This window comes from Meleagris gallopavo, chromosome 30 (genome assembly GCF_905368555.1).
Source record: "Meleagris gallopavo chromosome 30, MGAL_WU_HG_1.1, whole genome shotgun sequence".
NCBI lineage: Eukaryota > Metazoa > Chordata > Aves > Galliformes > Phasianidae > Meleagris > Meleagris gallopavo.
The window spans coordinates 3,925,748-3,951,588 of record NC_139433.1 but is presented as its reverse complement, the minus strand read 5'-3'; the positions used below and the strand labels follow the sequence as shown (position 1 = coordinate 3,951,588).

The 25,841-nt window shown below is 53.8% G+C and overlaps 1 protein-coding gene across 1 annotated transcript in view; it reads right to left on the bottom strand.

The window, feature by feature from the left end:
* The window catches only part of ELL (elongation factor for RNA polymerase II), a 33,735-nt gene that overhangs the window by 2,271 nt on the left and 5,623 nt on the right, over positions 1 to 25,841 (bottom strand). The window contains exons 2-11 of the mRNA XM_085211522.1: positions 17,306 to 17,353; positions 14,430 to 14,551; positions 14,014 to 14,177; positions 11,476 to 11,729; positions 8,735 to 8,859; positions 6,471 to 6,567; positions 3,229 to 3,730; positions 2,202 to 2,268; positions 1,241 to 1,412; positions 481 to 525 (exon numbers count right to left, since the gene is read on the bottom strand). Coding sequence (XP_085067648.1) covers positions 481 to 525; positions 1,241 to 1,412; positions 2,202 to 2,268; positions 3,229 to 3,730; positions 6,471 to 6,567; positions 8,735 to 8,859; positions 11,476 to 11,729; positions 14,014 to 14,177; positions 14,430 to 14,551; positions 17,306 to 17,353 — 1,596 coding nt within the window. The remainder of the gene's footprint in view (positions 1 to 480; positions 526 to 1,240; positions 1,413 to 2,201; positions 2,269 to 3,228; positions 3,731 to 6,470; positions 6,568 to 8,734; positions 8,860 to 11,475; positions 11,730 to 14,013; positions 14,178 to 14,429; positions 14,552 to 17,305; positions 17,354 to 25,841) is intronic.

Below are 25,841 nucleotides of genomic sequence, written 5' to 3'. Positions count from 1 at the left end.
AAGCTCTGAGCCCCTCGGGGCTGGGAGATCTCAGGGCTCCACGGGCAGATGATGAGCACAGTGTGCACGGCTGCACTTCCACCTCTCCACTTAACCACTGCTCGCAGCGAAGGCTCCACGCTGAGACCCCATCAGCTGGCAGAGCTCAGTGCCTGCCAGGCACAGCGGCGTGGCCCAGACCTGCAGCACCTCGCTGCCCCCCGGCCCCGTGCGATACAAACTGCTCTCTCACTTGCAGGCACTCATTTCATGTATCCGTTCCTTCGCTGAGTGCTCCCCAGCACACACACGGCAGACACAGCTGCCCACAAACCCTCTCTGAACATCGAAGGAACCACTTTTTGCACAAGCTCGAGCTGAACAAAGACGTGCTGATACGCTTTGGAGGCCAGGTTCTGTGCCTGGCAACGCCCTGCACCTTTCAGTCCCTCGGGGCTCCACACCCAGAAGCCTCATTTACGGCCAGAAATTGGCACTCACCTTTTTAATTTTCCGATATTCCTGTAAAATTTGATCGTGGATGGTCTGAAAAGGAAAAGGTAACAGATTGATTTCTAACCAGTCAGCAGCTCTGCCACCCAAAGCAACACAGGTATCTCTGAGCAAGACCTGCTCCCCCCACCCGCTGCCCACTCCCACCAGTGCCAGCACCCCAGCGCTGCCCCACTGCAGCCCCCAGCCACGAAATCCCGCAGCACACTGACAAAATAATGGACGTTTCCTCTGCAGCTCAGACTCATTTTCCCCCCGAGATACGAAGAATACTTTGGTGAGGAACTGGGAGACTTCTCAAAGAGCAGAAGGATGTTGGAGGGAGCGCTGAGCACAACAGGCACTCGGTAAAATCTGCTCGTTGCACTCAGTGAGATTTCTTTCCTCAGGATAACAGTTACAGGAGCTGAGCAACACAACGTTACTAAGACTGAAGATGGGAGAGAAGCAGCTGACTGTGCCCTACTGCCCTCCCAGCCCCGCTGTGCTCCCATCTGCACACGCTGGGGTTTTTTGGCTGGGATATGGGATGGACTCAGTGCTTCCAGCAGCTTTTGGCTGCAGCCACCGATTGTCTCACGGCGGCCTTCCCCTGTCAGCAAGCGCTGTCACGTGCACCCAGCTGCACAACGAGGGTGCAGAGCTGTTTGAAGAGCAGCCCACGGAGCTGTGTGCACGTTCTGCAGCCACATCTCACAGCACGAACTGCAGCACCCCCACCCCAGCTCCAAGGGCTTCTTTGTTCTACCTTGTATTCCTCAGAGCCCTGCAAGAGCTGCTTCAGCTTGGAGTCCAGCTGGGTGAATCGCCGCGTTATCCGCTCTATCCGTGCGTGCAGGTCTCTGTACTCGTTGTATTCTGCATTGAAGTCGTTCTTGTAACTCTGACGCTGCTCCGAAGAGGAAATGGCTGCGTATTTTCTAGGGGGAGAATAATTTTGTTCATCACTTTACACGTCTTCCATCCACAGAGCGAGCACCGCGGTGCCAAAGCAGGGTGACAGGTTGGAAACCAATGTGGTCTCTGAGGATTTGTGCCACAGCAGCACAGAGACAACAGCCAGGACTGCTGCCCTGACCTCTGTGTGAAATGAGACATGCCTTATCACTGAGAGGCAGGATGCAATGTGGAGGTCCTGCCTGGGAGCTGTGGGTGTGGGAGGACACTCAGATAGCACTGCCACAGCGCTTCTAACTCCTGCTGTCCCACAGAACATGGAGTTCTGCATCTGTGCCAGACCTTGGAACAGCAGGAGCACGAAGCTTCCAGCGCTCAGAGGCTCGAAAGGAGCACAAGAGCCACTCAGCTATCGCTGCAAAACGCTCTCAGCACGACTGTGTGGCAAATGTGGGACAGCAAACCACGCTGAACAGACTGAATGCATCTCCACCACCTTCTGAAGGTACCCAGTGTGACCTGGATGCAGCACAGGAGCTCATGTTCAACAGCTGCACCTTCGAGGTACACTGAAAAAAGCCAATTAATGGTGGTCCTTTCATGCCTTGATGATGACTCTAAACCTGACCTCCTGCAGCAAATCCTCTGTGATGGAAAAACCCATCAATACCAAAGGGTTTGTGGCTTCTTCCTCTATTTAATCCCACTCTGTAAAGTTTACCAAGCAACATCTGAGCCCAGCATAAACCACTTTCTGACTTTCAGCTCCCAGTGTGATCCCAAAGCCATCAGTGAGGGACAAAGTGACTTACAATAAATAATCCGGCATGTCCGAAGTTGATGTTGGTACACTGGAGTTATTGCATGTCCCATTTAAACCTGAAAAAGAAACAAAAGACACAAGAGCTTTCCTGTAGGTGTTCTTCAACTTTAAACCTCCGTGCAATTAAGCTGTGAATCCCTGAACCTGCCTGCAATGCGCAGATCTTGATTTCTAAAGGATTTCTGCTTTTGCCTTCAGTTGAGAAGGCGCTGCCACCAACAGCAGCGTCAGCAGGAGCAGCAGCACTGCCTCAGCTTGGTGGAGAAATCCCCAGGGCTTGGAGTGAAGGACTGAGGGGCTGGGAAGGAATGCAGGAAGATGCAGAATGTGAGTGAGGAAGATGGTGGTGGAGAAGGAAGGTTCGCTTTGCCTGTGAGTGCCACCTACTGTCTGCAGACAGGACCCTGAAGGTCCCTGCACTGCCCCAAACAGGGGGAACCTGCCGGATCTGAACAAGAAACGTCAGCAAAAGGGACCTGGAGCTACACTGCTTTGATGGAAAACGCTTCTAACGCATCCCAACAGCAACAGCTGCACTGTTTTCTTACTCCTCAGGGCAGTGGGGGACAGCAGGGAAGCTTCCAGCCTGGACAGGGCAGCCGCACAGCTCTCTAACAGCACTCACCACCTTCTGCATTCAATCTGGTGCCTAACATCTCACGGCAGTTACCAATCAGTACTGTAGCCATCACCAAACACAAGTATGTAATCAAGCAGCGCTGCGTTTCCAGCAGGTCTTGATGTCTGCCTTTCATCCCTGCGCACTAAAAAAGCTTTTCACTTAGCGAGGAGGAACACGACCCGGGCTGAGGTGGGTCTGAGCAGCACCAGAAGCTGAACAGGAAAGACCTGCCAGGCTCTTTGGAGAGGAACAGCACTGCTGATGGCAGGGAGGGCCGCTGATGACACTCCATCAATCACGCAGTGCCTGGATGTGAAGTGACACAGCAACCTCTTCCCCCAGATGGATTTGGGGCAGAAATGACAGCCAGCACAAGGGGCAGCTGGGCACATACCTGGCGCATCCTGCGGAACACTAACTAAGTCAGCATTTTTTATTACTTCACAGTCCTGCTTCTCCTCTTTGCATTTCTCTTCGCTTTTCTTCTCCTTCCTCTCTTTCTCTTTGTCTTTGTGCTTTTTGGATTTTTTCTTGCTTTTTACATACGAGCTGCAGTTGTGCTTGCTCGTCTGCGCACAGTCTGTGGGCGTCGGGAGGCTCAGCCTGTCGGCCGGCTCCGTGCCCTCGCAGTCTCTGCCGTTGTGGCTCAGGTCGTTGCTGACGTCGGCCAGCGGGTCGTGGGGCCGGGGCAGCTCCGGGAGGCTGGAGCTGGAGCTCACCGACTCCGGCAGCGCCGGCGGCAGCGCGGCAGAGGGGACGGGGACGGGGATGGGGACGTCCTTCCCGTTGGCGTTCAGCTTCCCGTTGAAGGTGGGCTGAGCTCGATGAGCCAGATGTGAAATCCGGGGCTTCTTGTTGGCCAAGGGATCGATGAACTCCAGCGGTTGGGAGCGTTTCTGTGGAGGAAAAAGGAGAAGGAAATCTGAGTGCTGGCAGAGCTCGAGCACCGTGACCACTAGGTGGGGGTGCGGGGCTGCAGAACAGGGGAGGCTGCAGGAGAACGGGCAGCAGGCACTGCACACAGCCCTGCATGCAGCCCCAGCACTGCACACAGCCCTGCATGCAGCCCCAGCACCACACACAGCCCTGCATGCAGCCTCAGCACTGCACACAGCCCTGCATGCAGCCCCAGCACCAACACACAGCCCTGCATGCAGCCTCAGCACTGCACACAGCCCTGCATGCAGCCCCAGCACTGCACACAGCCCTGCATGCAGCCCCAGCACCAACACACAGCCCTGCATGCAGCCCCAGCACTGCACACAGCCCTGCATGCAGCCCCAGCACCAACACACAGCCCTGCATGCAGCCCCAGCACTGCACACAGCCCTGCATGCAGCCCCAGCACCAACACACAGCTGCATGCAGCCCCAGCACCAACACACAGCTGCATGCAGCCCCAGCACCAACACACAGCCCTGCATGCAGCCCCAGCACTGCACACAGCCCTGCATGCAGCCCCAGCACCAACACACAGCTGCATGCAGCCCCAGCACCAACACACAGCCCTGCACGCAGCCCCACGTGTCTCCCGCAGGGCTCTGGCTGTGTTCTGTTGCTCTGCTGGCAGCACAGCCCACACTGTGCCCCCATAACCCTGCTTTATGTGCATCACAGCAAGGCAGCCCGCAGCTCCCAACTCCCCCTTCCTCTTCTCGAAGGGCATTTCCCAGAAGAGGTGAGGAAGCAGCAGTTGTTATGGACTCCCAGCCTAAAGAGGCAGCTTCTGTACGAGGCCTGTCATGCAGGCTGATGTGATCTCCTGCAGATAGGGTCTGAGTGGCCCTGTGCAGAGCAAAGCACCAGACCTGGCGATGCTTGCAGGTCCTCCCAGCTCAGGAGACCCCGTGGTTCCAGACCTGAAAATCCCTCTACCCGCAGAGCAGAGGGAGCACACAGGTTTCCCCTCACTGCCCAGCACTGCTCAGAGCCCATGGAAAGTCCACCTCTGCCCAGCAGAAAGCAAGGGATGGTTTGGGCTATTTCTTTTGGCTATTTCATTGCTTTCTTTACTGTCTCAGGCAGGGCTGTTTGCGCATGGAAACTCTGCTCCATCCCAGCAGCACGGCCGGACATGCAGCTGCACTGCACCAGAGCCATCAATTCGCTTCTTTTCCCCCCAGTTACGATTTCTCTTTGCCAGCTGCAGGGTCACGACGACAGTGCTCAGTGACAGATCCTGCTGCTGCCCATCAGGATGACTGTGCTGCAGGAGCTGCAGGAGCTCCAGGGGCGGCAGCAGCAGTCAGACTGGCTCAGCAGCATCACTGCCTGCCCTGCAGCCCTGCCTCCAGCTCCGTTCCAGCAGCCATAACCTCCCAGAGGAGGAGCCATCCCCTCTGCCCACAGCTCTCTGAGCGGCAGGCAGACCCAACAGCAGCCACCCTTACCTTACCCTACAGCCAACAAAGCTACCCAGTCCCACTCCTCTGCTGACTGGGACCATCAGGAGAGCATCCCTTCTCGAAATGGAAGCTGCAGCTGACTAACACCTAGCATCAAAAAGTGACGGCTGTGGTCTGCTGCCCGATGGGCACTGCTGGGAACACCACTAACCTGGGTTCAGTTGCCCCTATTTCATTAAGAATCCTGGATACAAACCAGCCAACCACCCAGAGGTCAAATTGGGTAACCAAGAGCTGAAGAATTCCCCCCAAAACCTTTGTGTCTTTCACAAGTCAGAAGGAAGGTGATCTTTCAACACGCATTTTTGAAGAATCAGCTCAAAACAAAGCACAAAGCCCACCTGGTAAGAGAGCACCATCCCTTCCCAAGCCAACTCGGAGGGACCATTCTTTGCTCACCAGGAACGTCCCCGCAGCAGAACAAAGTGCATTTGGAATTGAGCACTTGGCAAACAAGTTGCGTGGTTCTTGCTCTCAATGGAGAATTGCTTACCTCTCACTGCCAGAAAGCACATAATTTCCTTACCTGCTAATATTCCCTGCCACTAATCCCCAGTGCGTCTGTCCAGACAAGTAAGCATTACACATTCCATTGGCAGGAGGAGAATAAATACTCAACTTGTCTGGGCTGACCCACAGCAGAGAAGGGAAGGCAGCATTTTGCAGCGTGAGTGAGAACAGCCATGCTCAGAGACAGCAGGGCTCACCAGTGGGACACACTGCTCCACACACAACCAAGTGCAGCTCCCTCCCAGCTCACGGCCATGGAAACCCAGCTAAAATGTCCTTTCTACAGCTCCGTGCGCTGGCATCTCAGCAAGTCACAGAGCAGACCAACCTGCTCCTGCTCTGTCACGGCAATTAGCTTGCAAAGGTCAAGGTTTTTAATAACTCAGCCGTGTTTGGGAGCTACTTATTACTGCTTCATTCCAGTCAATTATTAGTAATGAGTAAAACACAAGCTCACATTCTCCCTGGAATTCCAAGAGGCATGGAGGCACTTCTAAAAAATCCAGCCCTTAAACTAAAGCTGAGAGCACACCATCAGAGATCTGCTGTCAGGGGAGAAACAGACGCTGAGGAACCCAGGATTAGACTCCAACTTAAGGGAAAAAACCCTGCAAGCAGTGACTGAGCTGCCCATGGGTGGAGGTGTGCAGGAGGTGCAAGCTCAGGCCCTGCAGCAGTGCCCACTCCTGGCTGTGCTGTGTGCTGGGGTGGCTGTGCCTACCTGCGGAGGAGAGCTGGAGCTGGCGGTGTCTTTCGGTGGACTCAGGGAAGGTGCTTCTCCTTGAAACCCACTGCTGTTCTGAGGCTGACAGAGTTTCCTGAAAAACAGAATTTGGGTTCAGACGCCGTGTGTGACGCAGCAGAGGGCAGCACTCGGATCTGCCTGCAGAGCACAGTGCCCTCACATTGCTCTGACTGCTGGGGATGCCCTGACAGCAGCTCCTTTGGGCTCCTGGGTCTTTAAAATGCATTCAAGCCTGCCCTGCTCAAACCTGAACCTCCAGGTGCCTGCAGCCATAGAATGGCCCAGGTTGGAAGGGACCTCAAGGATCACAAAGCTCCAACCCCCCTGCCACCAACCTCCCCATTTAATACCAGCCCAGGCTGCCCAGGGCCCCAACCAACCTCACCTCAAACACCTCCAGGGATGGACGGGGCATCCACAGCCTCTCTGGGCAGCTGTTCCAGCACCTCACCACCCCCTTCATAAAGAACTTCCCCCCGATATCCAACCTAAATCTTCCTTCCTTCATCTTAAAACCATTTCCCCTCGTCCTGCTGTTATCTACCCTTCCAGAGCAGCCCTGCACTGCTCTGCCCAATCTTAGTTAGAACCATCTCAAAAGGCACAAATCAACCTAGAAAAGCACTGGCAGACTGAAGACAGGATGGGGAGCAGTGCAATTCCACGTACTACACAGCCTGGCAGCTCTTTGGATGTCTCCTGACCAGATGGAGAAATCCCATCATCTCCCAACATGTTAATTAGGGATTTCCAAGAAGCGAATGAAAGACAGCAGCTCCGCTGTGACAGCAGCAGAACACCTCTCTGCATTGGTGAAAGGGTGGAAAAACGACGTCAGGAGGAGCTGGGTGCAGCTCTCCCCATTTTCAGAGGTGTCCATTACCAGCACAGCTGGAGGCACAGCTCCCTTCTGCCCATGTTTTCCTCCTGCCCGCAGCCCGACGTGTTTTTTCCACTCTGCAGCCTCACTACCTGTGCAGGGCTCTGTTTGTACAGTGCAGTGCATCCTTCCCAAGGTCTATTTTTAGGCTCTCGCATAACAGAATGCCACAATTCTAGACAAAAGCAGCAAATACTGCCTTCTGCAGGGAGAAATTACCTTTTCTGAAAGCCACACAGACTGCATGGCAGTTGAGTTTTCCCACTTTATTATAACTCAACATGGGCACCATTTACATCAGCTCGATTTCTCTTTAGCACACTGGAGTGCAGGATGGTGTGACAAAGTCTCACCTCCAAGCCAGCCGTGCTTTCAAAGCATGGCAACCACTCAAACAGTGCATGCTCTACTTAATTTATTGCACTCTGGGTTCAAGTTCTGCCTCAAAAACAAGTCAGGTGAAGCACCTATCTGCGTGACAAAAGCCAGGTGGGATGAACACATCAAAAATCCAGGGAGGCACACATATAAACACAGATTTGTGCTGGGATCTGGGAGCTGCAGACCCATTCCCTGCTGCCTGCCAGCTGACAGCTTCTGGACTCAGAGGCTTCGCCTGAGGACAAAGCCTTTAGCAAGCGATGGGACAAAGCCATCGCCTGCACACAGCCCCTGGGGCTGGATTCAGGCAGCTCTTGGTCAGCACAGAGCACACCTGATGGGCAGAAGGACAACCACTTGTGTTGTAGGGGATGCTACAGAAGTGCTTTGGTGCTTCTGCAGCCGCATTTGTGCACGTCTCACTGCAGCCATGTCTCACAGGGGATGCGTCTGACGCTAAGAGAATTTCCAACACAGGAAAATGAAGGGAGAAAAACACAGCAAAGCACCCGAAGAACAATGCAGAAATTAAGCAGCACCTCTCCAAACAAAGAGCTCAGGGCTGTCCACAGGAGCAGAGCGCAGGGACACAGAGCTCTGCTGGTTCTCTGCAGCCCTGAGCAAACACAGCACAGGAAGTCATGTACCAGGAGATATGGAAAAAAAGAAAGGAGAGTTTCAATGGAGCTGCTCTGGCCTCACTCCAGCATTTTAAGCCACAGTTAAGCTCTAACAGCAGCAGCTCTTTACCCCATCCAGGTGAGCTTTGAGTTTCGATCACGGCAGCAGGCAGCCTTGGATCTGAAGACTGTGCCCACTTTTGCTACTCTCAAGCTTAACCAACTTCATCTGGAGAACAGACTTAACTCAACATTAAATACGTCAAATGCTCACAGCTCTACTGAGTCTCCCCAGTTTATAGCTACCAACCTGGCCCAGCATTTCAAGCTGCAGATATCACAGAAGAGGGAATAATTACCGGACAAGAATCCTCTTCAGCAGCTGCTGGTCTCCTTCAGAATAGCCAGGCCAGTCCTTCTGCACCTCTTTGTAGACACAGTCTTTCAGTGTGAAAGTGCTGTCCTTGGCACTCAGATTTGCCACCTGCAACAAAAGTAGTTGGCATAAAAGTGTTAGAATTTCAATTTCTCACTTGCTGGAGCAAAAGAGATGTAAAAGACGCAGGCAAAACTCTCAGAACTTAGCGGTTGGAAGGGGCATCAGAACAAGGGGATACCATAAAAACCACTCCCAAATTTTCTAGATTTATTCTGCTTTTCTTTTGCCTTATCAGTGCGATGGAATTGAGTGAGGAACAAGTTGGACCTAAGCAGATTATTCAGCCTGGATGGGCTGGAACAGTCCAGCATCAGTTGGCAGCAGTCCTTGGAAGCCAACCCAGCAGGAAGAGGCAGCTCGCAGCAGCTGAACCAGCACAGGGTGAGGAGAGGAAGGCTGTGGGAGGGAACCCCTCACTGCCATGCCAGCCCAGCAGCAGACAGAGCTCCTTCTGGAGGGGCAGCACAGAGAATCCCCTGCAGGTGGGATGCAGCAGGGAGATCACACTGCAGGTCGGGGGTCCCTCTGTGGAAGAGAGCTTTCCTAAGGACTGCTTTAGGGAGAGAACAGCAAAGCCTGCGATTTCCAGCTTATAACGTGGGGTTTTACGTAAATCATCGTGCCCAAATCCCAGGCTGCAACTTCAGAGCGCTTGCACGAGCAGCTCTGTGACACCTGATCCAACCCCATTGTGCTTCTCTTCCCCGCAGAACTGCATGGTGCCTACGTGGATAGGAAGCGGCGCTGGAACTGGCAGCGTTGTGTTAGAATGGAAACAGCTTGCTGCGAGTTATCCCACTTTCATCAGTCTTTCCACAGCGTGACTGAAAATTTAACCTCTTGTTGCTGGTTGCCTGTCTGAAAAACACGACGACAGCACAAACCAAGGGCTGAACACGCACTGATACTGCTCTGGGTGAGCCAACCCTCTGTGGGAGACTGCAGAGCTCCGAGACCAGAAAGAGAGCAAAGCCCTCCACGTATGCAGAAAGGGGCACTGAGCCCAGTGCTGGTTGGATCAGATCATCTCAGAGGCTTTCCCTTCCCGAGGCTAAGGGCTCTGTGGTTCTGTGACAGAGCAGAGGGCAGCAGCCCACCTCCCAGCCTTCGGCCCAGCACTGGGAGCTGCTCTCACTCAGCTGCTGCAGGACTGCTGCTCTCCGGCTGCACTCAACGGCGGTGCCTGGGAGTTTGTTCACAGCGATGAGATAACCTCAGAAAAGCAGGTGAGGGAGTGGGAAGTTTTAATTAAAAAGATGCTGCTAATCTCGCTTTTCGGCCTTCAGGAAGGTTTTGACCTGATATTAAAAGCAAAAAGCTGGAAAACCAAATAGAGCCAAGCGCTCCTGATAAGCGAAAAATAAAAAGCGCAGCTATCGCTTCACATGGCCAGCACTGCCTTCCCCTTCATTGTCAGCTTTCCAACACCCTGAGCCAACAGGCAAGAAGGCTGGAAATGTGTTTTACACTGAGATAGCCCAGCAAACAAGTCCTGCACAGAAAGCAAAGGCAGGCTGTGCTTGCAGGGCCGTTCTGCAGCTCTGTGCTGCTCTGCACACGGCCGGAGCTGCTGCCTCCCATTCTGCTGTGCTGGGCTCTGCAAGCTCCACCCCACCCCTCTCAAAAATAGAAACCTTCCAAAATGAGGCAAAAAGGCCATCGGGAGGAACACAGAGTCCTGCAAAGGTGCGAGAGCACAAAGCCCACACCTAGATGCAGTCAGACACGTTGCCAGGATGCAGCTCCTCACTCCTTGTTTTTTAGTTGGTCGGTGCCCACTGGTGGCCCCGGCAGTGCTGGGAGGAGGTGAGCCTGCAGGCAATGTGTTACAGCACAGCCAGCACTGAGCCCCACTGGGGCGACCTGCAGCCACAGCCAGGCTCATCAGCACCTGCTGGGGGCTGCTGAGCATCATCAGGAGATGAGCACCAAAGAAGCGCTGTTAAATGTGCTCGCAGCGTTTGGCAGGGTGTGCAAAAGCATTGTGGAGCTGCTGGCAAATGAAGGGCTGTGGGATTAAAACGTAGGGAAGGAGTGAGCTGTGCCAGCAGGAGCCACTCCCAGCGACCTGCTCTGTGCCCTGGGCAAACCAACCCCTCGTCGGCCGGTGCATCTCAGCTATGGAAAGGAGTAAAATGAAAAAAATCCGACCCGGAAGAGGGCAGCTGCAGCATTTACATAATAGCTGTGGTGTGTCTGGTACTGCCAGAGCAATAAAGGTGTTTACTGCAATTCCTAAAATGGCACCTTCACCATGACTCAAAGCGTTAAGGACTGATTCAGCCAGGAGACAGCTTTCCCACTTGGCATACAAATAATCCGGTTAGCAAGAAGCTGCACGATCTGCACACCTAACCAGGGGCAGTGCTGAGCAGGAAAAGCACAGAGCAACACAAAGCTCAGCACGGAGGGACGCATCCTTCCTTCCCATCTATGTATTGACACGCACTGCTGCGTGGCTGCGTTAATAGAGAGACGTGGAGTAGATTTATAGGTTATAACAATTCCCACCCCCCACTGCCAACCAAAAGGGTGCCCCCTAAGCAACTGAGCTGTTGAGCTGAGGTTGCACAGCACACATTCACACCCATGCAGAATTCACTGCCCTCCTGAGAAGACGTTTCTCTTCGCCTAAGGAGACACCTCCATCTGAGTACAAACCTGCTGCAGAAGGTTGTCCAGCAAATCCTTGTCCTGCTGAGAAAGTCCATCCTTCTGCAATCTGAGAATAAGTTCAGGTTTCTTGTAAGGCTTTAGTGCCAGTAAGTGCACAACCCTATCTTTGAAGGGTCTCTGGGAAATGGCGCTATTGCCTCTCTTTATTGCACTGGCAAGGTTGACTGGCGTTGGGCGCTTCCTGGAGGGAACAGCATCGGAAGCTCCTGGCGCAGGCTTACGTACCTGAACCTTTTTGCCTAAAATGAGAGGAGAACAGTGAACTGCAGCAGTCGCCTCGCAAAGGCCGGCGGTTTGTCAACACGAAGTTCATCACAAAGTGCCCCGAGATGACAACGAAGGACACGCAGCCCATCAGCTCAGCACCAGCGAGCGGTGCCCTGAGAGCTGCACCGTTTGGGACAAACTCACAGCCAGCAAACAGCAGCACCAGGCTCCAGAGACCGGAGCGTTCCTGGCCACGAGCTCACATAAAGCTCTCTTTGTCTGCCAGCTTTGCATTTATCCCAATTGTGAGTACCCCCGTGGTTAATCCGACCACTTTTCCCTCCCCAGGAGGAGGAAAGTTTGGCATTATTATGTAGAGGAGTCGAAATGTGGAGTGGAAGGAGCAGAGCCGGTCAGCGCGGCTCCCTGCTGCTGAGCTCAGCAGAAGCGCGGCTCCAGCAGATGTTTCTGCTTTAGAACAATAGGAACCTTATGGGGCCAGGTCCACCTCCTCTCTGCCGCACGGCCACGTGAATGGGGTCTAACGCTGACACATTTCCCTATTCATTAGTGCTGACTGTTCCCATGCAAGAACTCTGCTACTCGGCAGCTCTGCCTCCGGCCGCGTTTCGCAGCAGCCCAGCTCAGCTCCATCCCAGATGCAGCTCTTGCTTTCTTACAGCATGATACAAGAATTCATTTTTCCCATTCCTATTGAAAAACCAACTTGAACCGGAACCCTCACAGGTCCCACAGCACTGACCAGAGCACGTAACTCAGAGAATGCCCCTGTTGTGAACACAGAACAGGTCACAGGGCCAGGCTCCCGCCACCAACGGCAGAAAGAGCAAAGCAAAACAAATGCAAGGGTTCCAAGGTCACAAAAGTGGGGATGCAGTAAGAGCACTTTGGTTCAGGAAAGTGACCTTCATTGGGACAAACAACGTCCAGCATTTATCGCAGCGAGCTGGGAGCTTTATCTCCGCGTGGCAACGCCGCACTGCTAGGAAGCAATGCTTTCAACTGAGTCACCTGGAGGTGCTGGTGACTGTCTGCACTGTTTGTTTTACTGACATGCAGATTGCATAACCGAGTCCCCATTTCCTGGCTCGCTGTTACGCTGATGCAGAGAAGTCCAACCCAGCAGCAGTGGGGCTGTGCTGGAGGAGGGGGAAGCTCTGCTCCCACGTCAAACATCCCAGCACAGCGGTCAGCGGGGCCTCGCCGCCAGCTGTGGGCTATGGGAACATTTGCAAGCTTTCTACAGCTCCCCTCGCTCCTGCCAGGTTGTGAACAGCAAAAACATATTGTGACATCTCCACTTGGGGTTGCAGCCAGCACGGGCAGCAATGGGGGGAGAACAAACCGAGGCCAGAGCTCTGCGTCACGCACAACACTCGCGTGTGTATGGATGCACTCAGTGCATATAAGCAAACCCCCTCCAGACATCTGCCTGCACACACACCCATCCAAGCATCAGTTCACACCCACGCTGCCCTCCTGCTCTCCCTGCTGCCCCGTTTTGATGTTTCAGGTAAACTGCCCCACTTTCCAGCTGTCATTTTTTAAGGCAAGCTGGGCTGCGTCCCTCTGGGAAGCAATCTGCTCTGAGAATCTTCTGAGCCCGACTTCAGCCACTTACTGTAACGTCCTCAGATATAAGCTAAACAAAACAGTCCTCTCGTCTACAGGAAATCAATGCATTTCCTTCCTGATTACTATCTTATTTCTCAGTTTTGAGCACTTGGCGGATAAAACAATGAGTCAGGGTCAGCTCTGTTTGCTGCAACGCACCATTCTCAGCACAGACATCCCCTGCAAAGGGGCAGGCTGCAGATCCCGTGGGCCTGGAGGAGCTGGGCTCTGCTCAAGGCTGACCACACAGACCTGACTTTGTGGCCAGGCTGAGGTTAAGCAGGGAGCAATTCCCATCAGTCTCCGCAGGCTCCTTCTGGAGCTTACTGATAACTCACCACACTTTAATTCCCTCTGTAGGGATTTCTCCCTTTGCTGGCACCAGAAGGTGGTTCCTAATTGGGCCTCCTGGCTGATGACCACAGTAGCACTGCTCCCCGCATCACTGCTTGGTGACAGAGCCACACCGGGGTGACCGCAGAGCCAAGCAGGTTCGAGTGGAGATGGAAACCATCAAGAAGTCACAGTGCGAGGAGACCAACACTGTCATTCACCAGACACCCCTAAGGCACCACCAGGTGTTGGTGGAAGACATTCACAGCTCAGTCACCGGCAGCAAAGCGAACAGGAGCACAACCTCAGGGGCAGCGAGGACAGCCCCCACATCGAGGTGCTGCTTACCCACATATCTGCCTCCAGGCTTAATGACAATGGCACTGCGGCTGCGCGTCTCCTCCTCTGCCTGCGCCATGCTCTGCCGTGCCTTCTGGTACGAGTCGTCCGTGGCACACACAGTGATCTTATCCTGTATGCTCCCCAGGCAATCCAGGTGGATGTTGCCATTGCTGCAAAAGAAAAGCAGTGCAGAGGATGCTCCCACGGCCGCAGACAGCCGAAGCTGTGCTAAGGAACAACAGGAGGGTGCAGAGAGATAAGCCTGATTCTTCTGCTTACTCAAATACACACACAAACAGATTGCAAGGTCTCCAAGCTCAAAAAACACTCTATGTTTTGTTCAAGTTTGTTAGGGAAACAATTCTACAAAATACCAGGTAAGAAGCGGCTGGGTTGCTTTGAGTTTTTGGTGCATCGCTCACCTGGATACATACTGCTGGATGCAGTCAAAGCTGCCCTGGGGGCTGTCCTTGCCAATGTTGGAAAGATAGAAGGTGAAAGTCCTCACTTCGGTCGGGCGGTCCGGCCTGGGAATTGTGATGTGCTGCGAGGATGGAGAAAAACTGGGGTCACCCACACTGCCACAAAAGCCCATTTTTTGGCAATGAGTGTGCTCTGAGCCATCCTGGGATCCAACCCAAGGAAAGCAGGTGGAGTTCTGCGCAGGAGATTGCAAAGTGCAGGCTGGGGAGAAGCTGCAAGCAGGATTCAAGTCACGGTGCAGCAGTGAGAAGGTAAAAGAGGAGGCAGGGATGGAGAGATGAGTGGAAAGCAGAACAGAGGTAGGAAGTGGCGGCTCGCTGCCCTTCAAAGCAGAGCCCACAATCATCTTTTTCTAGGAATCTGACCCAATTCTATCGATTCAGGCTTAAAACAGACTTGCAATCCCTTTTTATGTCCAATTTAAAACACTGGAGACCTGTTTCTTTAGACTTAGCGATCCAGCACTAAGCACAGCACAGGCTGGAGCACTGGGCAGCACGCTGCTTCTTTTTTGAGGGATTAGAATTCCATAACGAGATTTCATGGCTCACAGTGGTGTGTGACGTGGCTGCTAAATTAAATATTTAATCAAGCATCAAGTGTGCTCGGCAGCACCTGCACGGCGCTCCTCCCCTGGCTCTGCTCTGCAAACTGAGGCCTCAAATACAGATCCACAAAGGGGAGATCTGCTCCCCTCCGGTGCTGCAGTGCAAGATGCACGCTGATCTGAATTTATGTGTGCTCAGAAAGCAGGGATGGACTCGGTGCAGGGCTGGGCTCGCTGAGTGCTGAGTGCTGTGTGTGCCCAGACCCTTCCTACCCCACAGCACCAATCCCTGACCACAGTGGGAGCAACAAACCCTCCTACCCCAGCAGGGAGCACACACACTTCCAGGCGCTCTGCACGCTAAGCCCACGGCCACGAGGAGCAAACGGGGCTGCAGGTGGTGGTTTGCAAAGCACAGCCTGGAGGACGTGCGCAAACCGTGGCACTGCTGCACGAATGGCTCCGCTGCCCTGGTGGTGCTTCTGCAGATCTGCGAGAGCTGCCTGGGCACAGAGATGTGCAGCGTATGCAAAGCGGCCGTTATCGAGGAATTATTTTTAGCTGAACCAGAAGGTTTCTCGAGCCAGCACAGCAGCACGGTGACTGCTTGGAGGGAGCCCTAATTTTGGTGCAGTCGTACACCAGTAACCATGGGCGCTTAAAAATAGCTCGGCACAGATGTGACTCGCGTTTCTTCTTTCAAGTAATATTCATCTGTGTACAGCTCATTCTGAATGGCAATTTCACCTTCCTCTATTTATACCGACACGAGTTCATCCCAAGAAAGAAGGGAAACGTCACATTTTCCGCTCACGTCGGGCTGAGAGCCGTGCCCAACAGTCTGCAGGAGCAGCCGCGTCACCGGAGGGTTTCTGTGCCCCCTCCTCTGCTTCCCCCCACATAAGCACCTGCAGATCTGACCAACCTCATCCCTCATTCTCTATGGGCTTTTACCAGAATAGAAACACCTTCAGCCCTCCTCTCCGAGCTGCCTGCCCTCCCCGGATCCGTTTTGCAGCCCGTGTCCGTCCCATGCTGAGGACTCCCCACCTGGGCACACACCTGGAGGGGCAGACCCCTCCCCGACCTGCAAGGCCCAAGGTATGGCTGGGTCTTCCACAAATGGAAACGTTTTAATGCAATCAGCTGAATTTGAGGACTTGAGAACTTATTCTATCAATGCTGTTATCTTCCCAGTCCACGGGTGGGAAGCGCCTCGAGCCCCACTGCCAGCTCCACGAGCAGGGCACAGTCCTGATGCATGCAGGCGCTCTGCTAAGAGCCAGATGGTGACACAGCTGCCAGCCCCTCCATCAGCACTGTAAAAATCATAACGTGGGGACAAAGGGCTCTTTCTGACAGCCCCAGCTGAGGCGCAGTGCTGAGCCCTACCTTTGGCCTCTCTGTGACAGCGCAATTAATTCACCTGCTGACGAGGAGCTGGGGCAGTACTGGGGTGCTGCTCCGTGAGCAGAGGGCTCAGGGACTCCATCCCCTTTTTTTGGTGCTCTTTTCACTCGCCCCCCCCATCAGGATGCCCCATTTCCACTGCCCAGCTTCATGGCACGCTTCCCATCCCAGCAGTGGAGCTGTGTGTTGCTTTCACTGATTGCCCCACAATGCTCCCTTCGAGGAAGATGAGGGAAAGAGGAGGCACGGGCAGAGCTCAGGCAGCTGTGCAGGAAGAGGCAGACACAGACCTGAGCTGCCTGCTCACCCAACGGCACACAGGCTGGTCACTCACCTGCAGTTCTCCCACACCGTGTTCTGCTGGAGCAGCACCTGGCTGACACATGGGCAAGGAGGGACAGCCTGACTTCAATGCCTGCGTAGCTCAAGCACATCTGAAACTTCCACTGGGCCACCACAAAAGCACCTCTTATTCACAGCTGCCTTCACGTTCTGAAAACAAACCCTACATTCCCTCTCTTTATGTTGAGCACCTGAAGTTAACGCACGCTTTTCTGTATCTAGAAAGTAGATAAATCACTTTTCCAAAGCACAGGATGGCCCAGGTTGGAGGCACCTTGGAGTCCATGCAGCCCCAGCCCTGCTGCAAGCTTATAGACCGTCTGCATGGTAAGCAGCATTGGCTCTGTCCCGGAGCAGCTCTGAGCTGCACAGCTTCCACCTAAAGAACTCAGAGTGTGTGCAGGAGCAGGACGGAGTTGGACAGACAGAGTGGGACAGACAGACAAAGATTGCTCAGATCCACTGCAAAAGCAAAACCAGTGCGCGCTTCCCCAGGCGGCCCCTGGGCTGACTTACCCCTTGGCTTCCTTGAAACTGGATTACCGGTTTTGAAGTCACAGTATCCTACAAAAACAAATAAAAGAAGAATTAGAGAAGCACAAGGCTCAGACAGCCGCTGTCGAACAAGGCAGCTGGATTTTCCACCTATGCTTTTTTTAAAAAAAAAAAAGAACAAGGCTCAGAAATACACAGAAAGAAAATGCAGGAACAGCAGAAGCAGAAGAAGGATGAGAGCACGATGCCATCAGCTCCAAGCACTGCTCTCAGCCACTGACCTCCAGAGAAAGGGATGCTCTGGGACGGTTCCCTCCAGCAGAGCTCTGCGTGTCCTCAGTGCTTATGCAAGTTTTGAGTTAAACAGTGAGCATTTGAGGGGAAAATTTATGACAGCTCAGAGAACGCGTGAAGTGAACTTCTTCCAGCAGAACGCTGGCAATTGGATGGGGAGGCAAACAGAGGCTCTGCTGCTCTGCCCAGCAGCCTGCCTGCTCCTCCCAGCTGCAGCCCCTCTGCTGCTCCAAGCGCAGGCAGGCGCAGCTCCTCGGTCCTCCTGCAGCACACATTGTGCACGAGTCAATGCACCATAGGAAATCTGGGTGCCAAAAAGCCTGAAAAAGGATCTTGTAGAGCTAATTACAGATCGGGGAAGGCCTGCAATTAATTCTGGAGGATTACTTAAGCGGAATAGAAGGGTAACACAGAGCACGGACATAAAGGAACGTGGCACTGAGAGCAACCACACACTGTTCCATCACCAGCTATAGTTACAGCACTTACACATTCCCTAATCTTTGTATGGGCTAAGTTAAAGAAAAAGAAAATAAATGAGTGTTCCTGCAAGTTAAGGAGCAAACTTCAGCTCTGCTTTACTGCTGTAACTCCTGGAGCACTGCTTGCCACTTCCTAGAACGGGTCTAAGAAAACACGTCGATCTTCCTCCCACCTTCCCATAAGGGAAAGGTGCACCCTGTGCCCTCCTTCCTGCAGCTGCTTCCCCACTGCTCCACCCAGGAGCAGCACTCAGAACACCCAACTGCTGCACTGATGCTGCCCCAGCCCAGCCCAGCTTGGTGGTATCAATGCAGACAGCAGCGGGAAGCACAGAACCTGCTGCACTGCAGGGTCAGTCCTGCAATGTGCTGCATGGCCTCCTGCCTGCTCACAGCCTGCAACGGGAGCCCACGGAGCACACTGGCAGCTCTCTGCACTGTGCAATGCACTTCTGTGCTCCTGCTGCATGGCTGGGGCACGGCCCTGCAGTGAGGCTGCAAACACAGCCCAGCATGCAGTGCTGCTCCTGAAGGCATGAGGTTAAACCCAAAAAGGAACAAAAAGGGCCCCGAAGGCCCAGCACACTGCTCTCAAGCTGGCAGCAAGCTGACATGTGCAGAGAGGCACAGCTCGGGTGCTGCTCCAGGCACGGGATGCACGTGGCACTGCAGTCCTGGGGCCAAGCAGACAGCTGGGCCTCCCATTTCTTCAGGGAAATACAGATGATTAAAGAATACTCTGTTTCGAGAAGTTCTGTTCTGCACTTACTGGAATTTGTACTGGAGGCAGCACTGCACGGGAAGTATTGGCCTATACTTAGTACCAGTGCATTTGTCCATTTCCTCCGATGTCAGGGAGCAAACAGAGCAAACAAGAGCTCACTTCTGTTTATTTTGGAACAAGGGAACGGTTTTCAGAACACGAAGCTTCATGCAAACATTTCAAGTCAGCACCAGGAATACCAATAAATAGAGCAGCCACGGAGCCCAGCTGGGCGCAGAGGGAAGCAGGGGCACAGTGCCCACCCAGGGGTGCCGTGGAGATGTGCAAACCAAGCCGTGCTGAGGCGTGCAGAGCACTCACTCCTTTTTGTTTTACACGTTTGGGTTTTTGTTGTTGTTGTTTTGAATGCTCTGAGAAGTGCCACCAAAACCAAAGCAAGCAGAGGCAGCGCCCGGCGCACACCGAGTCCAAGGGATCGTTAGGAGCAGCCAGAAATACCGACCCCGGTGGAAATAAACACCTCTGAACACACCACAGAGACAAAGGGCTTCTCCCGGGACATTCCACTTCCTCAAGGCTTGCATTTACCTCCTACCAGAGAAGAGCCTCCTGAATATTCCTTCTTTACATCACATCTGTCACTCACAGAACCACGCTGTCTCCCTGCGGTTCAATCCCCTTCCATCTGCAAGGAGTCTGCTGAGACGTGAGAGTTACAAACTCCCATTGCTGTGCCGTTCTTTGTTTGTAAGCTAAACTACAAAGCCTCCCAGACCTTTTTACAGACTGGATTTGCTGTTCAAATGCAAGGAACACCTTGGGAACCCGATGGCAATGGGACCCCATCCCGTGGAAATGGAGGAACCTCGTGCCTGGGGGCTCGGGGCTCCAGCTCCCTTGGATACACGTCCCCACCTGGAGACACACACACCACAAACCACGATTTTCCTACAGTCACAAACAGATGCAGACCACAAAGCACCACCACAGTGCGGCACAAGTGGTAATAAGGTGATAAAGATCTTTGATGTCAGCCAAAGCTCCAGGCCGGACGACTCCAAGTTCCAACTGCCGGGCTGCAGAGCACCGCTGCCTTCCTGGCCTGTGGTTGAGCGATGCTACGCAACGCCGGCGTCACTTCCTCAGTGGTTTGAACTTTTTGGGTTCAAAAGGTTCAGAAGCCACGAGTGCTCCTCTAAGACAGACAGCGAGTTGTGTGCAGAGCCACTGCACAAAGCTTGGGAGGAGTGGAGAGCACAGAGGGATCTCAGTGCTTCCGCCACCTCTGCACCAGGGTCTGCTGAGACATCACACATCTGTAGCCAAATGGAATCATTCTGTGCCCGTGATGTAAAGCAGCAACTCAGCCCTACATGCACAACAGCCTGTGTCAGCGCAGCAGAACGCAATTAAACTGCTGTCATTGGGATGTCAGCCCACAGGCACACAGCAGAGCTGCCCATGGGGGCTCTCACGCACACCGGGATGGCTCTGCTTCCTCAGCCCAGAGCTCACAGGGTGCACAACGCAGCGTGGGACCCATCCAGAGCAGTTTGGGACCCGAAGCCCAACAGCTGAGCGCTGCTCCCCGAGGCAATGCCCCACAGCACTGCCCCATAGGTGGGTGGGTGCCGGACCCCGTGGCAAACACAGAAGGGAATCCCAGCTCCCTGCACTCACAGCTCCACGGGGCGCAGCACATGGCTGCACTGCAGCGCTTTGCCATCAAAAAGAAGAGCTATGTGACCGTGCCATTTAAGCAGTTTTCTTTCAGAAAGAAATTAAAGAGGCCCAATTCCTTTGAGAAGTAATTAGAAGCGTTTTTGCCTGCAGCTCGCTCCGCTTGCCGGCAGCAGAACCCCCCCATTTCTGCAGTGCTGCGAGCACAGTTTCCATGCAAAGCACACAGGCATGGTCTGCACCCATGCAGGCTGCAGCAACCTAAGGCTTCCCCCTGAGCTCCAGCTCAGCAAGCAGCTGCATGGAACAAAGGCGAGGAGGCACAGAAAAGCGCTCTCCAGTAAATCCAAATGGACAATTGGGATGCAATGGGCCGTCCCCAGAGAAAATGCAAGCTTTGTGTTTCCAGCCAAATGAGCAGGGCCATGCAGAGAACCTCAAAAAGGTTCTTCATGGGGTTCGAGCAGGAAAGCATCGCCGATCTGCACCAAAAGGGAACACGCACTGTGAGAAATGGGCAATGATGGGACACCTGGCTCACCTCCGGGCTCCAGATAGAGCTGCCCTGGTGGGACACACATCCCAGCAGCGCTGCTGCTCCCCTGCTGTCTCCCCATTGCTCTCCCAGGCGCTCAGGAGACCTGCTCATTAGGGCTGACGAGAGGCAATCATCAAAGCGCCGAGGATCGTTATCTGCAGTGTAATCATTACAACCTCCCACCAATTTCACTGCTAACCAGATGGGGCACCCAGCATCGCTGCGCTCTCAGGAGGCGGGCGGCCAACTCCCACCTCTCCAGAGGTGCACAGATCAGAGGGAAAAAGAGCGTTTGCATCCCCATGCAATTTTCCATAAGGAGCACAGCTGATGGCAGCAGGGTGGTAACCAAACAGATATCCTCAACTGAACACACAGCTACTGCAGAAGAGCTACCCGAGCCCAGCAAGCTGCTCCCACGTGGTAACCCAGGAGCTCTCCGATCCAACTGACGTGTCCCTCCAAAAAAGAGAAGTTCCCTTTACTGCAACGCAGTGCTGCAGCCATGGGGCACTGCTGCTCTTCCAGGAAGGCTCTCGTCGCTGTGACCCAGAGCAGAAGCAGCAGATAAAGTTGGGAAAGCGCTCAACAAGTCGGAACAGCACTTCCCAAAGCGCCCGCACAAAGATAGCGCTGCGTTGGCAAATTCGTGGCGAAAGATTGAGTGCAGAACTAGAAATGGGTCCCACCGTCGCTCACAAGCTGTTGAAATGGAGCTTTGGGAAAAGGCATTTTTATGTCAAATGAACACAGCCCTAAAAACGCCCCTTTCTAAGAAGCCTGAGCTGGGAGAAAAGGATTCCAACTGAAATACCAACGCAGAACTTCGGTGGGCTCCAGCGGCGCAGCTCTGCTTTCAGTGCTCCAACAGCCCAGACAGGAAAACAGAAAGGTAAATATCAGTACTTCTGAGCGTGGGCTCAGGAAAGCAAACCCTGCACATCTGTGTTCTGAAGTGCTGCTTTCAACAAGAAACAGCATTGTGCAGAGGACCCCTACAGCTGCATCCAGCAGCCGCTGAGCGCCGCGCAGAGCTCCGGCACTGCACACAGCCCCCAGCCCAGCTGCAATCCCAGCCCTGCCTGCTTCTGCTGCAGAATCTTATTGGAGCCATCAGATGACCTCGTTCCATTGGGAAAGGGCTGAAAGAAAACCCAACCAAAACAACTGGCAGCGGGAAACTGAATCATCTCCTCAATTCCCAACTCTGCAAAAGGTGAACAGCAGCTCTGCTTTCCCTGAAGGTTTTACTTAACAGATGTGTGAGCCAACAGTCATTACAGGGCATTTGATTCCCTGTTCCTTACATTGCAGGAGCCGTCCCCTTGCAGAAGATGCCATGAAAGATTATTTCTGTGCCTCCTACAGGAGGCCGGCTGGCTGCTTGCTAGGTCTGCAGGCATGGGCGGATCTCAGAAGGAGGCAAGAAGCTTCTGGACATCCAAAGGAAAGCACTGCCACCTCCCCAGGCCTGTGTCAGAGAGCACAGCTCAGCCCTGCACTGCACACAGTTTTCAGAACAGCAGGAAAGGCACAAAGGAAGAATGAGCAGCACGTTAAGGATGGGCCGACAACTTAACTCACCCTTCTGGAAAGCTTCGAGATATCAGCGAAGGCAGAGTTTAAAAAGCCCAACCTTTATGCTATTCTGAAAAGTAAGAATTTGTTTAAATGCCATTTATTCCAGAACGCCAAAGTATTCCAAGATGGTCAGCCAGCTCCAAGCCTGCCTGAGAGAAAGGAAGAGGGGCAGCCCTGAGGGTTCTGCTGAGCACCGCAGCCTCGGAAAAACAATGCATAGGTACAGCCAGCGAGACACTGCTAACAATAAATATTTTAAGGTACTTCCAATACTCCCTCAACTCTGTGATTCTATGAGAGCCAATGGATGCCCACCACGGCAGCCCGGAGCTCCATCCCACGGCAGGGACGCACCAGGAGCGCAGCTGTGAGTGCAGGGTCAGCCTCCGCTTCTGAGAGCGCGTGGGTACGGCAGGGGAGCTGCTGGCACTCTGCTTCTGAGAGCAGGGGATCTGCTGGCAGACACCTGTGCTGCTTTGCATAACGAGAAACCAAAACCCCATTATGCCACTGACAGAGAGGCCGAGCACCGCCTGGAAATGTAGGGATGCTGCACTGTGAGCATCACACTGCTGCACGACCTCTGCACCGAGCACAGCATTGCCAGGCTACGAGGAACAGAGGGAAGAGTCGGCTTCTGTGATTGCAAGAGGCACAGCAGTGCAGAACCCCACCTGGCAGCACTGAGCCATAAAGAGGAGCAGCTCTCTCCGAAGGGCAGCTGTGACGGCAGCGCTCCGCACGGCGCTTATCGCATGGGGTAAACGGTGATGGCTGCTGGTTAATGAACAACGCTGCCCCGAGGCCGCCCTGTAACGAGCTGCCCTCCACTGCAATCTGCTACAGAAAACACAGCGCTTCCAACCCAGCGCTCTGCTTACGAAAATGTCATTTATTTTGGGACGTATTAAGACACCGGGGCTGATTCACTCGGAGATGCGCGCAGCGATGGCTTAGGCGAGTTTCTGAAGCACCAGGTGATCCTTATCTGCCACGTGGCTTTGCTGATTTTCTTGCAAGAGAAAATATAGAAAGGCAATTTAGGGCTCAGATTGACTAACTGGTCTGGGACAGATCTCACCCAGCACTGCTGAGTGCAGGAAAACAAGCCCGGACCGGCCTGCTCCTCGCACCCAGCTGCACCCCACTGATACTTGGAGGGAAGCGTCACGACTGCTGGGCCCAAATTCAGACAAACTTCAGACATTCCTCGTAGAGCTGCAGCCAGCCATGGATGGGCCCTGGGCAGCCTGAACTGGGGGCCACCCACCCCATGGCAGGGGTAGGGCTGGGGGTCTGTAAGGTCCCTTCCAACCCAACCATACTGTGATTGTATGGTTCTACGATGGTCAAGGACCCTTCCAACCCACCCAACCACTCCGTGGTTCTATGATCATCAAGGACCCTACCAATCCCAACCATCCTCTGATCCGTGGCAGAACAAGCAATAAAGAACTCACAAAGGTCAGTTTTTCCACCAGAGGGATTCTACCCCCAAGATCTCCAGTTGCAAGCATTAACAAACCCATGGTGGTGCAGCCCCACATCTCTGTGCCCTCCTGGCACACGGGTGCAGGGGCAGCTGGGGCCGCAGGCTGGAGGTGCTCCCAGTGCTGCAGAGGTACAGAACCTGCTCTGTTTCAGCCGAGTCTCTATTTGCACTGCCAGGGTGGTTGGGAACAAACCTGCTCCAAAAATAAAGTGACAAACAGTGAAAGAAAGAGCATACTCTTCTGAACTGGCAGAATCAACCCCTAAAATACAGTAGAATAAAGTAAGAAATCCAATGTTTCTTCGCTCCCCTCTAGGAGGGTTGCGAAGGCTCAAGTTACAACAAATTCCAAAAACAAGCATGGAAAAAAAATAAAAATTCAGATAAGAACAGCAAAAACACAGCAGTGCTGCTGCCAACCGACCGGAGACTGAGCCCCAGCAGCCCTCACCTGCAGCGAGATGGCACAGATGGCAACGTGGTCACACGCTGTCACAGCGCAGGGCAGCAGAGGAAACGTTCTGCATGGCAACGCAGGGAGCAGCACTTCTTGTGCCTTCCCCATGGATTGGGAACAAAGCCTTTGTTACATTCATAACCATTTCCAAATCACGCTCCGGAAAAAAAATGTTTGCCATTGGTTTTAATCACCATTGCATTCCACGTCAACTGAAGTGCGTATTTGAAGCAGATTTAAGATATCCCATTTACTTTTATAAAGGGCAAGCGTGCCTTGCTTTCCCTTTTATTGCTTCCCCTTTCCCGTTGCTCCATTTCTCGAGATGAAAGCATTGCCAGAGCAGAGCCATGCGCTGCAGAGCCACTGCCGTGCTCCGGGCTGAGCGCTCAGTGCATGGCTGCATCCTCCTCCCCTGCTTCCTTTTGGGATACGGATGAGGACCTGCACCCAGGGAGCGCTGTGCCAGCAGACTGCACTCCACAAAAGAAATTGGCCGGCCGAGCTCCTACGCACTGCTTAAGAAACTATTTATGGGAGCAGAAGTAGTTCTTAATTCTGCAGGCGGGCAGAGCAGAGGTCGCAGTTCTGGTTGGAAGCCCCAACAGGTGCTGCCGGCATTCCCCCAGCCCGGCGCACTTCAAAGCTCAGAGCACAACCCTGGTGCTGCCAGCAGGGCCCACGCGGAGCAGAAGCCCACGGCTGTGCCTCAGCACAGCTCCCATCGCCGCCGGCTCTGCCCTGAGCCGTGCAGCACTGCGTGCCCCAGGTGATGCACACTGCACCCAGCTCTGTGCACAGCCGGCTTCCCCCCTCCACCCCATTCCAAAGCCTGGGTGCCACAGCACGGCAGGGCCGGGGCTGCAGGGATGGCTTGGTGAGGGCGCAGGGATGCACGGAGCAGCCGCAGGCACAGCCCCGTGCTCTGCATCCCGCTCCTGGTTCAGGGGCACTTAAGCCTTTGACATTTCACGGCAGCGGGCTGCAGCAGTTAATTACAAGCTGTGAACACGATTTCTTTCACCCATCTATCCATAACTCACGTCACTGTACACCAGGAGCTCCGCTCTCCGAAGCAAACGCGCACAGCCCAGCTCAGCCCCAGGCGGCACACGGAGCTCTCAGGCTCAGGACCACCTGCATGCACAGAGAGCCACTCACTGCAAACCACAGTCACTGCACTCCATTAACGGCTGCTTCAACCCCCCCAAATGCCCTTATCTGTGTGGATTATCAGGTTTTTAATTCCTACAGTGAGCATTTATTGCAGGTTTTGTTGCTCACAGCACATTCTTCCTGCAGAGGAACC